We start from the raw sequence: 12986 nt of genomic DNA, 5'->3' as shown, positions 1-12986 counted from the left end.
TTATTTAATGTCTTCATAAATGATATTGTAAAAAATTTGAGGGAAATTATTCAAGTCCCCTTAAGCTTATAAATAGTAAGGTGGGATGCCTCCTTTTTGCGGATGATCTTTTGATCCTGTCAGAATCGAAAGAGGGTCTTCAAAACAGTTTAAATAATGTTAAATTATATCGCAACAAATGGCAACTCTCTTTAAATACAAACAAAACAAAATCCATGATTTTCAGTCAGTCCAAACAAAATGGTGAAACATCACATATTTACTATGAGAATGAAGCCATAGAGAGCGTATCAGAATATTCATTTTTGGGAATGTTGATAAAATGTAATGGAAATTTATCACAAAGTACTTTAGAGCTGACAAAAAAGGGGGAAAATGTATTTTTTGCAATAAAATCCTATACTGAATCATTGAATAATCTACCTATAAAAGTAGCAAATAATCTTTTTGATTCTTTAGTAAAACCAATTATGACCTATAATTCAGAAGTAACATATTTGGATACATATATTTCTTTTCATAGAGCCAAAAACAGAGCCGTATCTTCAGGAAAACAAATTAATCAACTTGATTTTACAGACAAACCCCCTATTTAAAATATGCATCTTAAATTTTGTAAATCTACTCTAGGAATAAGAAAAAATGCATCCAATTTAGGAGCAAGCGTTGAATTAGGAAGATTGCCTATAGAATGTTTTCACAAACCCTTTTATATTTAGCTAGACTATATAATAATAATATTAATCCATTGATAAAGGAAGCTTTTTCTCTAGCACATTCTCTAGATTTGACTGGAACTTATTCATGGTATACATATGCAAAAAATATTGTTGAAGAGACTAATATTGACCTTAATATTCTTTCTACTTGTTACTAAGGACATAAAAGATGTAAATCAAATAAAAAAACGATATAAAGTTAAAAATGGAAAATAGATATGAAGATGTAATTGAAACTAAATTTGAAAACATTGATGATAAAAGTAAATTTTATCTATATTAAAAACTTAAAAAAGATTGCAAACTAGAATCTTATCTAAATATATCTAATTTTCAGATAAGGAGATTGATCACTAAATTTAGACTAAGTGATCACTCCCTCTTAATTGAAAAGGGGAGATATTTTAAAATCCTAAGAGAGGAACGACTTTGTCATAAATGTAAAATACTAGAGGATGAGAAACATGTTTTACTCTATTGTGATTATAATAAAACACTAAGAAATGCCTTTTTTGAACACATATGTACTGAAAATAATAACTTTAATAATTTAAATGAAGAAGAAAAAATTCATTATTTACTAAATCAATCAATGCCTTTACAAACAAAAAATGTTAGGATCCTGCTTGAAAAAGTAATTAGAACTGAGGGCAGGGGACTCTTAACAGCTTGTTTGTTATTATAAATTTTGATGCTGTTTTTATTGTGTATGTTTGATATGTATGTATATATGTTTATTGTGTTAATACATGTTGGTCACAAACTGTAAAGTTTATACGACAATAAAATATTTGATTTTGATTTGATTTGTTAATGGTGCGTTGTTCTTTAATGTTATATTTCGGTTAATAGCTGAACTTTCGACATTCGCATCGCTTTCACTAAAGCGCTTGTAACGAATACAAGAAATATTTTTTTCTTTGCCTTTGGCAAGCGGTATGATAGATGTTACCACTGTTTTCTCCTTTTCTTATCACAATTATAGGTAACCAATTGATTTATATCTACCTGTAGTATATATTTTGCTGTCATGCAGCATAAGTATCGTTAAAGGATACAGTCCTGACAAGTGTATACCGCTTTGTTTGTACAAAAAAATAATGTTTACAAATTTATAAACACTAAAACAAAGTTGTAAGAAAAAATAGCTGTTTACTATAGTATCTTACTGGAAAATCAATGTATTTCTTTCCTGAGTCCAAATAATTTATATAATGTCTTGAAAGGCTATGTTATTTTATTCCTTTGTGATGCCTTCCTGCAAGGATGGCGTAAAAGCAAAACTTAAAATAGCCTTTCAAGACGTTGTAATTATTTGGACTATTTCTTTCCCTGATTCTGGACCTGACTGTTAGAAAAGTAACCCTGCATGCACTTCTCTATACATGTATCTGTAAAAGGTAAACCTGCATGCACTTCTTTCCCAACAGGGTTACAATTTCCTACCTACATGTACTACTTGCGAAAAGAAAGTAAACTCATACCGTGTCAACTTGTACCACTAAAATTCAACTTGTACCATTGCAAAGTTGTTTCGAATGAGAAACATGTATGATAAATCAAGTAACTAGGTTAGACATTTTTTTTAAAATCCTAGCTGCCCTGTCAAGTTTTTAGTGTAAAATCAGGACAGCTGGCTCAAAAACACTAATTGCCTTGCTTGACTCGAGCGAGTCAAGGTTGCCCTGATATTTACCAGGAAAGGATTGATTAAGATTCTTTGTTTTCTTTTTGGGATATACATGTAACTCTATAGGGTTATTAGAGAAAAATAACATACATGTACATCAAAGAACTGTCATAACATATGTATGTTACTTGTTTCAAAGGGCCAATATACATCATTTGTTTTGTTAAAATGTATACAAGATCTATTGATATTATTATTGTCTTTATGCATATATACTAAACTATAGAAAGATTTAACAGTTCATACATTAGTTTGCCAATCAGGCAAAGAACAGCTATGTTATTACAGAAAAATATGCCTGTAATAACTAAATAGTGTTATTACAGCTTCACTACATCACTTCAAAGCCTTTGTTCAGACATACGTGTACATCATGCTTAATCACAATGTATTTTAATTTTTTTGTAAGAATTAATGATCAGAGCATGTAATGAGGTTCTGCGCAAGCTTCCAGTAATTCTGAAGTGTCTCATATAATAAGTGACATGCCTTTAATAACTAAGCCTTGTTATTATAGCTATTAGTTTTATCCCTGAAAAGCCCTGTCTCATTGATTTACCATGGTTGATGAAATATGTATTAACTTAATTTGAAAATTAGTTATCAAGGCTATGTATTTAGTTGCTGCGCAAAGTTTCAAGTATTCCCAAGTACCCACTAAAAATTAAAATATTCATGATCTGTTCAACAAATAATAAACACATGTTACTACAGATTTAGAAAACTTAAGGAATAAAGAGTAGACAACTCAAGAAAGTCTCTGTAATAACACATGCAAGATATTTTCTGTAATAACCCTATAGAGTTATATCCCTGACTGTTTATTCTGCACTTTTTGTTCATTATTCTCTATGTTGTAACCTCACCCAGAAACATATGTTTTACACGCAGTACATGTATGCGATATTCTCTACTCCTTGATAGAAATAAAAGAAAAAATTAGGTAATTAGAGTAGATTTGGTATTTAAAAATTAGTTTCATGAAAAGGTCATAACATTAGTCAGTCATGTGTCAGTTGAATATTTAGATTTGGTAAATATTTGTTCAGTTTAAAAAAAAAAGGATAATTGGAAAACCTATGAATGTAGATACTGTAAATCTATCTTTTGTCTTCATTATATTTTCAGGTTTTGCTAAAGAAAAATGGCAGAGTATGGTGCAGATTCTGGAGGTAGAGTCAAGGTATTTATACATGTACATTCTACAGTCAGGGGTACTACTTGAACAATTAATTTTTATTTACTTAAAGAAGTAATTATAATATACTTATATAAGTAAGTTTGTAGGATACTTATACAAGTGTATTTTATTTACTTGTATAAGTAAATTATTTTTTGGCCTAGTTATGTCCCTTAGACATTCAGATTTTTTTACTTATACGAGTAAAAAAGTCATCCTATTTTCTTTTCTTGAATTCTTAGAACTTCTTTGCTCTTACAGAATTTTGAATTGTCTGTCCTTTGCAGATGTCTTTACTATTCATTTATGTGTAATTTCATGGACAATGAAAATCTCATTTGTCTGTTATCTTTAGAAAAATGCTCATTTACAAGCCCCCAAGGAGCAATTTTTGAAGGCCTTGCGCAAATACTTAAGATCTTTGCTCAATTAGTTTCTTTGTTGAATTAATGAGATGAAACATTGAACTCTTATCAAAAATTATGAGCTAACCTGAGAAAAATTGTTAAAGGAATGATTTTACATCTCAAAACTTGAGAATTTTTGTGGGATTGTAAAAAAAATTTACTTATACAAGTAAATTTTTTAGAAAATTAAGGGGAGATTATTCAAACATTATAATTAACTTATATAAGTATATTTTATTTACTTTCTATAAGTAAATAAAGACTACTTGTACAAGTAGTACCCCTGACTGTTCTATACAAAGTAGCTCAAATTTAACACTTCGCAATATTGTAATATAAAGACCTTTGTAGATCATGTCTTACATTTATGATAAACAAGCACAACAAGTAGGAAAAATAAAAGAAAATGTGAAGGAGAGGCTAAAGATGCGAAAGGGCCATTCAGACTCATATAAGGCGAAAAATAAGTTGACAACATGAAGTCTGTCTGGTAACAATTAAACTCTTTATAGATACTGTGATTAAATTTTGAAGGCCAGAGACAGACGCTTTATCTTAAAAAGACTCATCAGTGACACTCCAATCAAAAAAATTAAAAAGCCAAATAAAGTAAGAAGTTGAAGAGTATTGAGGACTTTAAATTTGGAAAGACAAGGTTTTGCCAAATACAAGACAAGAGAAAAGATAAAATTAATAATGTCTTGTTACAAAACAGAAAATGATTCATGTCAACTGTAATGTCTGATAGGAAAAGTATATCACTAAATTCCTACATTATTTGTATATAATTTAATTTTGGATGTAACGCGTCTTCCGATTGGCGGACGTTGTTTTGTTTATCAGCTCATAGACATAATTTTGTCATGTGACCTTGACGTCATCAACGTTTTTTTAAAATGGAATTAAGAATTAAATCATAAGAAATGACTGTAATATTTTTTCTGTCTATTCGAAATAACACACGGGTTATTCAGTGTGCACCACATTTTTGATGTTATTTCTTCATAGACAGAAAAAATATTACAGTCATTCCTTAAATGAATTATAATTGATTATAATCAAAAGTCAAATCTTGATAAGGGCCTTGTGTCATGTTGACTATTTTTATTACACATTGTCATAATAGGATGATCGATCCGTCATTTGTCCGTTCACAACCATAACAATGTTCACTACAATACAAAGAATAAAAATATATGTCTGGAAACAGAAAATAAAGGACATTAATTTTTGTTAACAGATGGAAAAAGAAAATAGATGTAAACTTTATGACTATTGCAGGGAGTTACAATCGTGAAGCCCCTTATTTATGGGAATATTGCCAGATATTTTGGAAAGAAGAGGGAGGAAGATGGCCACACCCATCAGTGGACTGTATATGTTAAACCATTTAAAAATGAGGTTTGTGAATTAGTCATACAGAGAAATAATCTGATTAAGAAATCTATTTCAGTAGATAATTTGTTATAGCAGATATGCAGTTTATTCTCATTGTCTTTAACTTGGTTTACTCCAATTTTTGATTGCATTGAAATATTTCTTGGGTCCCGATGTTGAAACATAGTAATTTATTATGATTTACTCTGTTTGAGTCTAGTGTGGAAGAGTTGAAATTTTGTTTGATTTAAACTAAATTTTTATAAAAAAGAAGATGTGGTATCACTATGATTGCCGATGAAAGATTTCTTCACAAAAGACCAAATGACACAGAAATTAACAACTATAGGTCACTGTACAGATTTTAGTGTGAAAGTCTAATAAACAATGTTAATTATGTTCGATAATGTCAAAATTTTTCACATGTCAAAAACAGTTGCCTAGATTAGGCTATTGTCATTGGATAGAAAATAAAAATAACTCCATGTGTTTGTTTTCAAGACACAAGCAGTTTAAACTTAGAAATTTTAAAGGCAAAAAAGTGTATGAGTTTTACTCTGAATTGAATAGGAGTAAAATAGTTGAATTGGATGAAAACTATTTTTAGAAATAAAATGAATTTCTAAAGATTTCACCAGATATGTTTTTGAAATGCATTGAATAAATAGAGCATGACTAGGTTAGCCTGACTTGTTTGGTTCACTTTTGATATCTATTTCTCTTTTCAGGACATGTCAGCTTATGTGAAGAAAATAAATTTCAAACTACATGACAGTTATCCTAATTCAAACAGAGGTAAATTTAATGTTTTAAATTTTAACCATTACTGGTAATTCAGAAGTTATAATGATTCTGCATTTAAGTGATGTGATAGGTGATTTATATACAAAAAAAGATGAATTTTTTTAATTTATAAAAATGCTGCATAAATTTATTTAAGAAAAATTTAAAGGTTATGTGAAATGACATTTGTTGTGGAGAAGATCAGGGAAGGGCTAATTTTGGCATAAAATTCGAAGACATCTGATGAAATATTTTTGACATTTTTTAAGCACTTATCATGCTTATATGTATACTTAATTCGATTCAATTGGTTATTGTAAAAGATATGGACTGACTTGGTTATTAAAAACGCTTAAATTCAAGCTTAAATATGAAAAATCTATAAAATATGCCATTTCATGTCACTTTTCAGATGGTTTTTCTTTAAAATGGAATTGGCCACAGTCGTGTTCACTCTCAACATTTATATATCATATGTTATGTATTATCTTAAAATACAACATATATTTAAATAGTAAGACTGACACAAGTGCAGCCAATTCCTTTTTAGACAAAAACCATCTTAATAATAGCACAAATGTTTAAATTGTGAAGATATCAGTATTTTTGCATGAAATAATGATGCTAGTACCTGATGCATGTTCGGTGTATTGTCAATAATAGCCAATATTTATGTAACAAAAGTATTCTATTTTCCAAAAAATAACTAAGAATTTGTAAAAATGCTATCTTTTGGGGCCAAAAAGGGGTCTTGCCTGTCCAACTCATTTGTATTTAGAATTAAAAAATCATTGTTTACAAAAATAGTACAAAAGTCAGTGCATATTAGACAATTTATCTCTGGTTGTCAATTAAACTTCTGTAATTGTTAAAGATATGACTAAGCACCAACAAATAGATCCTAATTTCAATGCATTTCAAACTTTATAATTGTACTTAAATCATCCATAATGCTCTAAGCTACAGTGCACCACAAATTTTGTACATATGGAAATATTTACAAGTTGTGTACATGCCTACAAAACATACATGCATGCATACTAAAGTAAAATTGAAATTAAAATGAAACCTAAACAATTAAGCACCAGTATCACTGGGTTTATGATAAGGGCTATTCCATTAATATCCCTACAACCAAGAACCATTTTTTAGATAATTTTGCATAATGGTAATAGACACATACTGAAAAAAGACCCATGACCCACATTCAATAATTTAACTTCCCTTCCTACCCTCCCACATACATTTTAATGGAATAGCCCTTAGAGATAAAAAAGCAAATTGTGCTTCACAAAAACTGGTCACATAACTCCTCCAGTGCAAGTTTTTATTTATTTCATCAATTAACAATGGAAATTTTGAAAATAGACAAAATAATCTTTAACACATACCCAACAATTTTGTTAGTTTCTAGTGTAATTTCTTTCCTTTATTACTTATTTATCCATTTACAACAGAAATATTGAAAATAAACCCAAAAAAATCACATGACCCATAATTATTCTATTTCTAGTATAATTTATGTTTGATATCATAAATTTTTTTTTTCAGTAATAACAAAGCCTCCGTATGAAGTAACAGAAACAGGATGGGGAGAATTTGAAGTGGTTATTAAGATTTATTTCAACGATCCAAATGAAAGACCTGTAAATATTGACTTTAAAGCAAAAGGACTGTTTCATAAAAACATACATAAGACCCTGGGAATGCACTTCCAAATCCCATCTTTGGGGGGGGGGGGGGGGGGGGGGGTTGATTTGTACAGTGAGGGTAAAGAGAAATCCTAAATTGCATCTTTAGACAGTAACATCCATTTTCCAAGTTGCCTCCCTGGGTACTGTGTATGTTTAAATGGAACAGTCCCAAGAATAGATTCAAAATTTATTTCACTGATTACTAGTTGAGTTAGCAGTTCAAATAATAATTGTAATTTTGCTTTAGTCACTCACTCTAGAATTTTATACTCACTTATCATTTTATTTCTTTTGTAGGTGACATTGTATCATCTTTTGAAGCTCTTCCAGAGTGAAACAGACATCATGTTGGGAAAGAAATCATTAGTCGTAGAATTTTATGATGAGCTGGTAGGTCAATAAAAATTGATAGGATGTACATATGTGGTTAAAGGCAAGGGAACGCATGATTTAAGTTCCTGAGATGAAAAACTTTTTTTTTTTTTAATTTTTATTATTTTCAAGAATTACAACAAATACAACACATCAAACATACATACAGTAATATTAGCAATACATTTGAATATCTATTATTTATGACAATAAACATTGTTGAAAATTCAGTTTTATATTTATATGAAAAGAGAACATAAATATGGAAGAAAAGATAATTTGAGTTAAATGTTTATGTACCACTGTGTGGTACATGAGAAGGCTAAAGTATTTTATGAAAAAGGAAGAGGTTAAAATATCCTGTAAGATTTTCAGTACATAATAATTTGTGCTATTAGATACAATAATATATTATGTTAGTTTTGACAATGATTATCTGTAAATAATAAATGACAAATTGAATTATAAAAATAATTCTTTAAATGCATTCCACATGGTATCAAAGTGGTCTTGTCTCTTATTTTTGACTGCCATTATTTTTTCTAAATTGTACATATATTTTAGCTTTTCTTTAATGGCACTGAGTGAAAGATCTTTTGAAAAACATCTACTGTTGTATATATATTGTTTCATGTATAGAAAAATCAAATTATATGGGTTACCTTTTCGAACTTTTGATATATCTCCAAAAATAAAATTTAACTTATTCAATGGCAGGCTTACCCCACCAGATAAAAACCAATAATCAACATGATCAATATCTTGTAAAAAATTTTGGATAATCTCACAATTCCACAGAATATGTTCAACAGTTTCATTTTCTAATTTACAAAAAGTACATAAAGGGTTATCAATAAGTTTGATTTTACATAAAACTTTATTTATGGCAAGAATTCTGTGGTTGATTCTGTACTGAAGCCACTGTAGTTTAGTGTTGACAGTGACTATAAAAGGTAGTTTGAATATATGTTTCCAAATGAGATCTTCGCCTTCAATCTTGAAATGCATCTTCGCCTGAGATGAAAAACTTGATGAAACCATATGGTCTTCAGTGATCAGATAGCAAGAATTCCAAAAAGAAGTGTGTTATATCTTCAAATTATGCTTTCAGCTCTGGTCGATTTTCTCATTTTCACAATTCACCTGTCCACCATAAAAACACAAACGATGTACATATATCATGCTGATTAATTTATTGATGGCTGCTTTATTTTCATTGGCAAATATTACCTGAAAATTTTAGGACGATAACAAAAAAATATATATAAATTTACCCTGCTTTGTACAAAACCAAAGTCTTCAAGTGCTAGCCCTCAGAGGAATAGTTCTCATGGAAGATATGACAGAATTTCTGACACTAACATTAATTTGCAGATTTGTTTTTTCGAAAATTGTGTTTAAACAACCTGTCATAATGTGCTGATCATACAAAACACTGGCATTTTGGAATATGGGTTTTGCTCATTGTTGAAGGCCATACAGTAACCTATACCTATAGTTGTTAACTTACATGTCATTTGGTCTCTAGTGGAGTCTCATTGTCAATCATACCACATCCTCCTATTTCTATAACCACAGTAAGAAAACTATTATTTTCAGCCAAGAATCTTTTGAGAGTGTAAGAAATCAACTGTTGAGAGATTTTGTTGTAAATTTTGAACATTGAAGAATTTAAATGTCATATTATGTCAATACTAACATTTTCACCTAAATTAGTTATTGTCATTTGATATGGAATTCAATTTAGTTACTCATCTTTTCTACTTTTTTTTCTGAAAGTTATATTTGCTGTTTGAATCAGAAAGAGGTACGGTAAATTCTAAAATTTACATATGCATATTTTTATTGCAATTTTTAAAAAAGCAACAAAAATGTGAGATTTATTATTGCGATTTCAATAAAACCTGCATACAGTTATATGTATAAGATATTAGAATGCAAAATCTGAATATGGAGGTACTCACCCAGTCAATTATTTGTATTAATAAAGACCTTGCAATAATTTCTGAATTTACAGTGTTTGTTTAATAATGTATTTGTTATTTTAAATTTTAGGTGTTTCAAGATCCTACTGTCATGATGCAAAACATACTACAAAGTCTCCGACCTATTTCTATGGGGTCATATAAACATGAAACTGATTGTAAGTAGAATAAGAAATAATTTGACACGTCTTAGAAGATTTAAACATAAATAATTTAACAAAACCACCATCACTGTCAGAGAATCCTTATAAGGAGGATGTATGAATAAAATGTTGAGAAATTTTTACTAAGAGTTAGATATTACATGGTTTCAGACATCTTGTAAAAAAGCATGTAGGATAGTTTATAAAATACCTATGGTAAGTTACAAGTTCCTGTTTGTGTAGAATAAGGTTTTCCATGCTTTGAAGATTATTGAGGACACAATTCTATGTTTCAGCTTCGTCGAATTCGCATAAACAATCATTGCACAAGATTAAACTTTCGTTTCCTCATTTTACAACTACCTATGAATTATGTGTAATTGTGTTGCTACTTTTTATTGTATTTTCTAACCACAAGTAGACAACATTTTGAAGCAGAAAACGTGTACTGTGCCCTTTTGGAACTTAACCTTGAATCCATTGACACATTTTGATAAGGAGGTAAATCTCTTGAGCTTCTGGTCACATTACAAACAAAATTAGATTTGGCCGTCTTGTTTCCAGAAGGGACTGGAAATTAAAAAAAATGTAAAAAAAAAAAACATTTGGAGTTGTCTGGGTTTTCAGTAGGTCGACAGGCAAGTACAAACAAGCTATATTTCTATTTTGGTTCCTATATCAGAGAATTGCATAATGGGATTTTTGAAAATAAGTTTATGGAAATTTTTAAAGGGTGTATTGCTGATCCCCTTTACTGGCTTTTTTCTCCACAAAAAATTTAATAACTTCAAACTTTAACATGTGCATTATGATGAGAACTTTCGAATATAAATGCAAAAGTAGACTTTACCGCATTTTTGCGCCTGTCCCAAGTCAGGAGCCTCTGGCCTTTGTTAGTCCTATATCATTTTTAATTTTAGTTTCTTGTGTTTAATTTGGAGTTTAGTATGACGTCCATTATCACTGAACTAGTATACATATTTGTTTAGGGGCCAGCTGAAGGACGCCTCCGAGTGCAGGAGTTTCTCGCTGCATAGAAGACCCATTTGTGGCCTTTGGCTGTTGTCTGCTCTATGGTCGGGTTGTTGTCTCTTTGACACATTCCCCATTTCCATTCTCAATTTTATTGGATCCATATTTTGGATTACACGGAAAATATTCATATTGCTTCTATATCCATTACTTTTTCAGTTGAGGAAAAGAAAGAAAAAACAAAGGGGAACATAGTATCAGCAAAGAACAAAATCCAATATGAAATTCAAGAATTAAATGAAAGACTAAAACAGAGAAAAGAAATGATACAAAAACTGAAAGATGAATTATCAAAAGTAGATGAACATATAAACATAGAAGAACTTGTAGAGGCTGTTACATAATTTAATGTGAATCTAATTACCACTGGGTGTGTTCAATATTATGACAGTCAAATGCATGAGTTTTGACGAAAGATTGTGTAAATTATGGATGTTCTATGTTGTCTATTGTAAATAGATAAATGGATTTAGGAAATAAGACATGAAGATAAGGAGGAACTGCTTTCAAACAAATCAAAACATTGAAAAAGAATATATTTGATCATTTACAAATGTTTGAGACAATTTTGTTGACTTCATATAGGTTTTTTTGTGTCTCAGTTGATCATATCTGGCAATAAAGAAAAAAAAAAGAAAACAAATAATAGTTTAAACAATTGCCATCACAAGATACCATTCAACTGTAAAAATAGTATGCAATACCAGCCTTATGTTAGCAATAGATAATCTGTAACTGTTCAAACTTTTATACTATCAAAAATTGTTGATATCATGGTCCATCTGTGTGTAATTCATAAAAATAATTTATGAAAAAATACAAGAAATCACCAGTCTCATTTTAATCAATTGTAATTGACTAGAAAAGTCAGTTTACCTTCTCAAGGTCTATTGTTCTTTGTGGGCACTCTGACTTCCGCCGCACTTTTTGCCAATAGATCTGAAAGTTGAGTTAATCACCAACAAATCAATCTTGAAATGCATCTTTTCAAAACAATATTTTGACAAAGAATGGAGATTAATCGACACAGATGGACATAAAAAGCATGACATTGTTGCATTGTTACATGTCATCAATTTTCTAAGATTTTTAAGTATCACATCCTGTTTCTGATCTAAAAAATTATTAGCCAGTAGGATCATAGGGAAAATGTACAAACTGCTGATAAATAATTAAACATTGGCTATTGTTCTGTTATAATTGTTTGCCCTACCGTACTTTAATTCTCAACAAGTCATTTATGGCAGAATAAGTCTTTCTTGCTTACAGGGTTATTCTGGCTTACAACATGATATTGCTCCTTAATTCAACAATACAAATCCAGAGTTGCACCAGTTCCACAACTACCAGTGGTAGATTAAAGTAAAAATCTATAAGAATTCTAATCTATTATTGGCATAAATGATTAAACAGTAATACAGTGTCTGGCTTAAAGATTTAAAATAGGTAGTTATTACCTGTGTCGCCGGAGTTGAGAATAGGTCTAGTTAAACTCCACTCATTAACACAGAGGGTGTCTAGTTTGTGTCTTGCTAACCTCCACAACTTTCCTTCAGCATCAATCAAACTATGCACAATGATGGCAATACTCTTAAGAGTGTGCA

The 12986-nt window shown here is 29.9% G+C and overlaps 1 protein-coding gene across 1 annotated transcript; it reads left to right on the top strand.

The window, feature by feature from the left end:
- Positions 1-1600: 1600 nt before the first annotated feature.
- On the top strand, positions 1601-12563 carry LOC127736411 (YEATS domain-containing protein 4-like). The gene is made up of 8 exons (XM_052246952.1): positions 1601-1704; positions 3538-3592; positions 5278-5397; positions 6102-6168; positions 7708-7802; positions 8148-8240; positions 10278-10365; positions 11542-12563. The coding sequence occupies exons 2-8, from the start codon at positions 3554-3556 to the stop codon at positions 11724-11726; spliced, it is 687 nt and encodes a 228-aa protein (XP_052102912.1). The 5' UTR covers positions 1601-1704; positions 3538-3553; the 3' UTR covers positions 11727-12563.
- Positions 12564-12986: the final 423 nt, after the last annotated feature.

This window comes from Mytilus californianus, unplaced genomic scaffold (genome assembly GCF_021869535.1).
Source record: "Mytilus californianus isolate M0D057914Y unplaced genomic scaffold, xbMytCali1.0.p SCAF_30, whole genome shotgun sequence".
In the NCBI taxonomy this organism is placed as follows: domain Eukaryota; kingdom Metazoa; phylum Mollusca; class Bivalvia; order Mytilida; family Mytilidae; genus Mytilus; species Mytilus californianus.
This window is presented reverse-complemented; position numbering and strand designations above follow the sequence as displayed.

What these genes read in the sequence shown, in the direction of transcription:
- LOC127736411 (XM_052246952.1), top strand. Translation starts at nt 3,554, where the DNA reads ATGGCAGAGTATGGTGCAGATTCTGGAGGTAGAGTCAAG. An exon ending in TTAAACCATTTAAAAATGAG is followed by an intron (nt 5,398 to 6,101) that starts GTTTGTGAATTA and finishes TTCTCTTTTCAG; the next exon opens with GACATGTCAGCTTATGTGAA. An exon ending in ATATAAACATGAAACTGATT is followed by an intron (nt 10,366 to 11,541) that starts GTAAGTAGAATA and finishes TTACTTTTTCAG; the next exon opens with TTGAGGAAAAGAAAGAAAAA.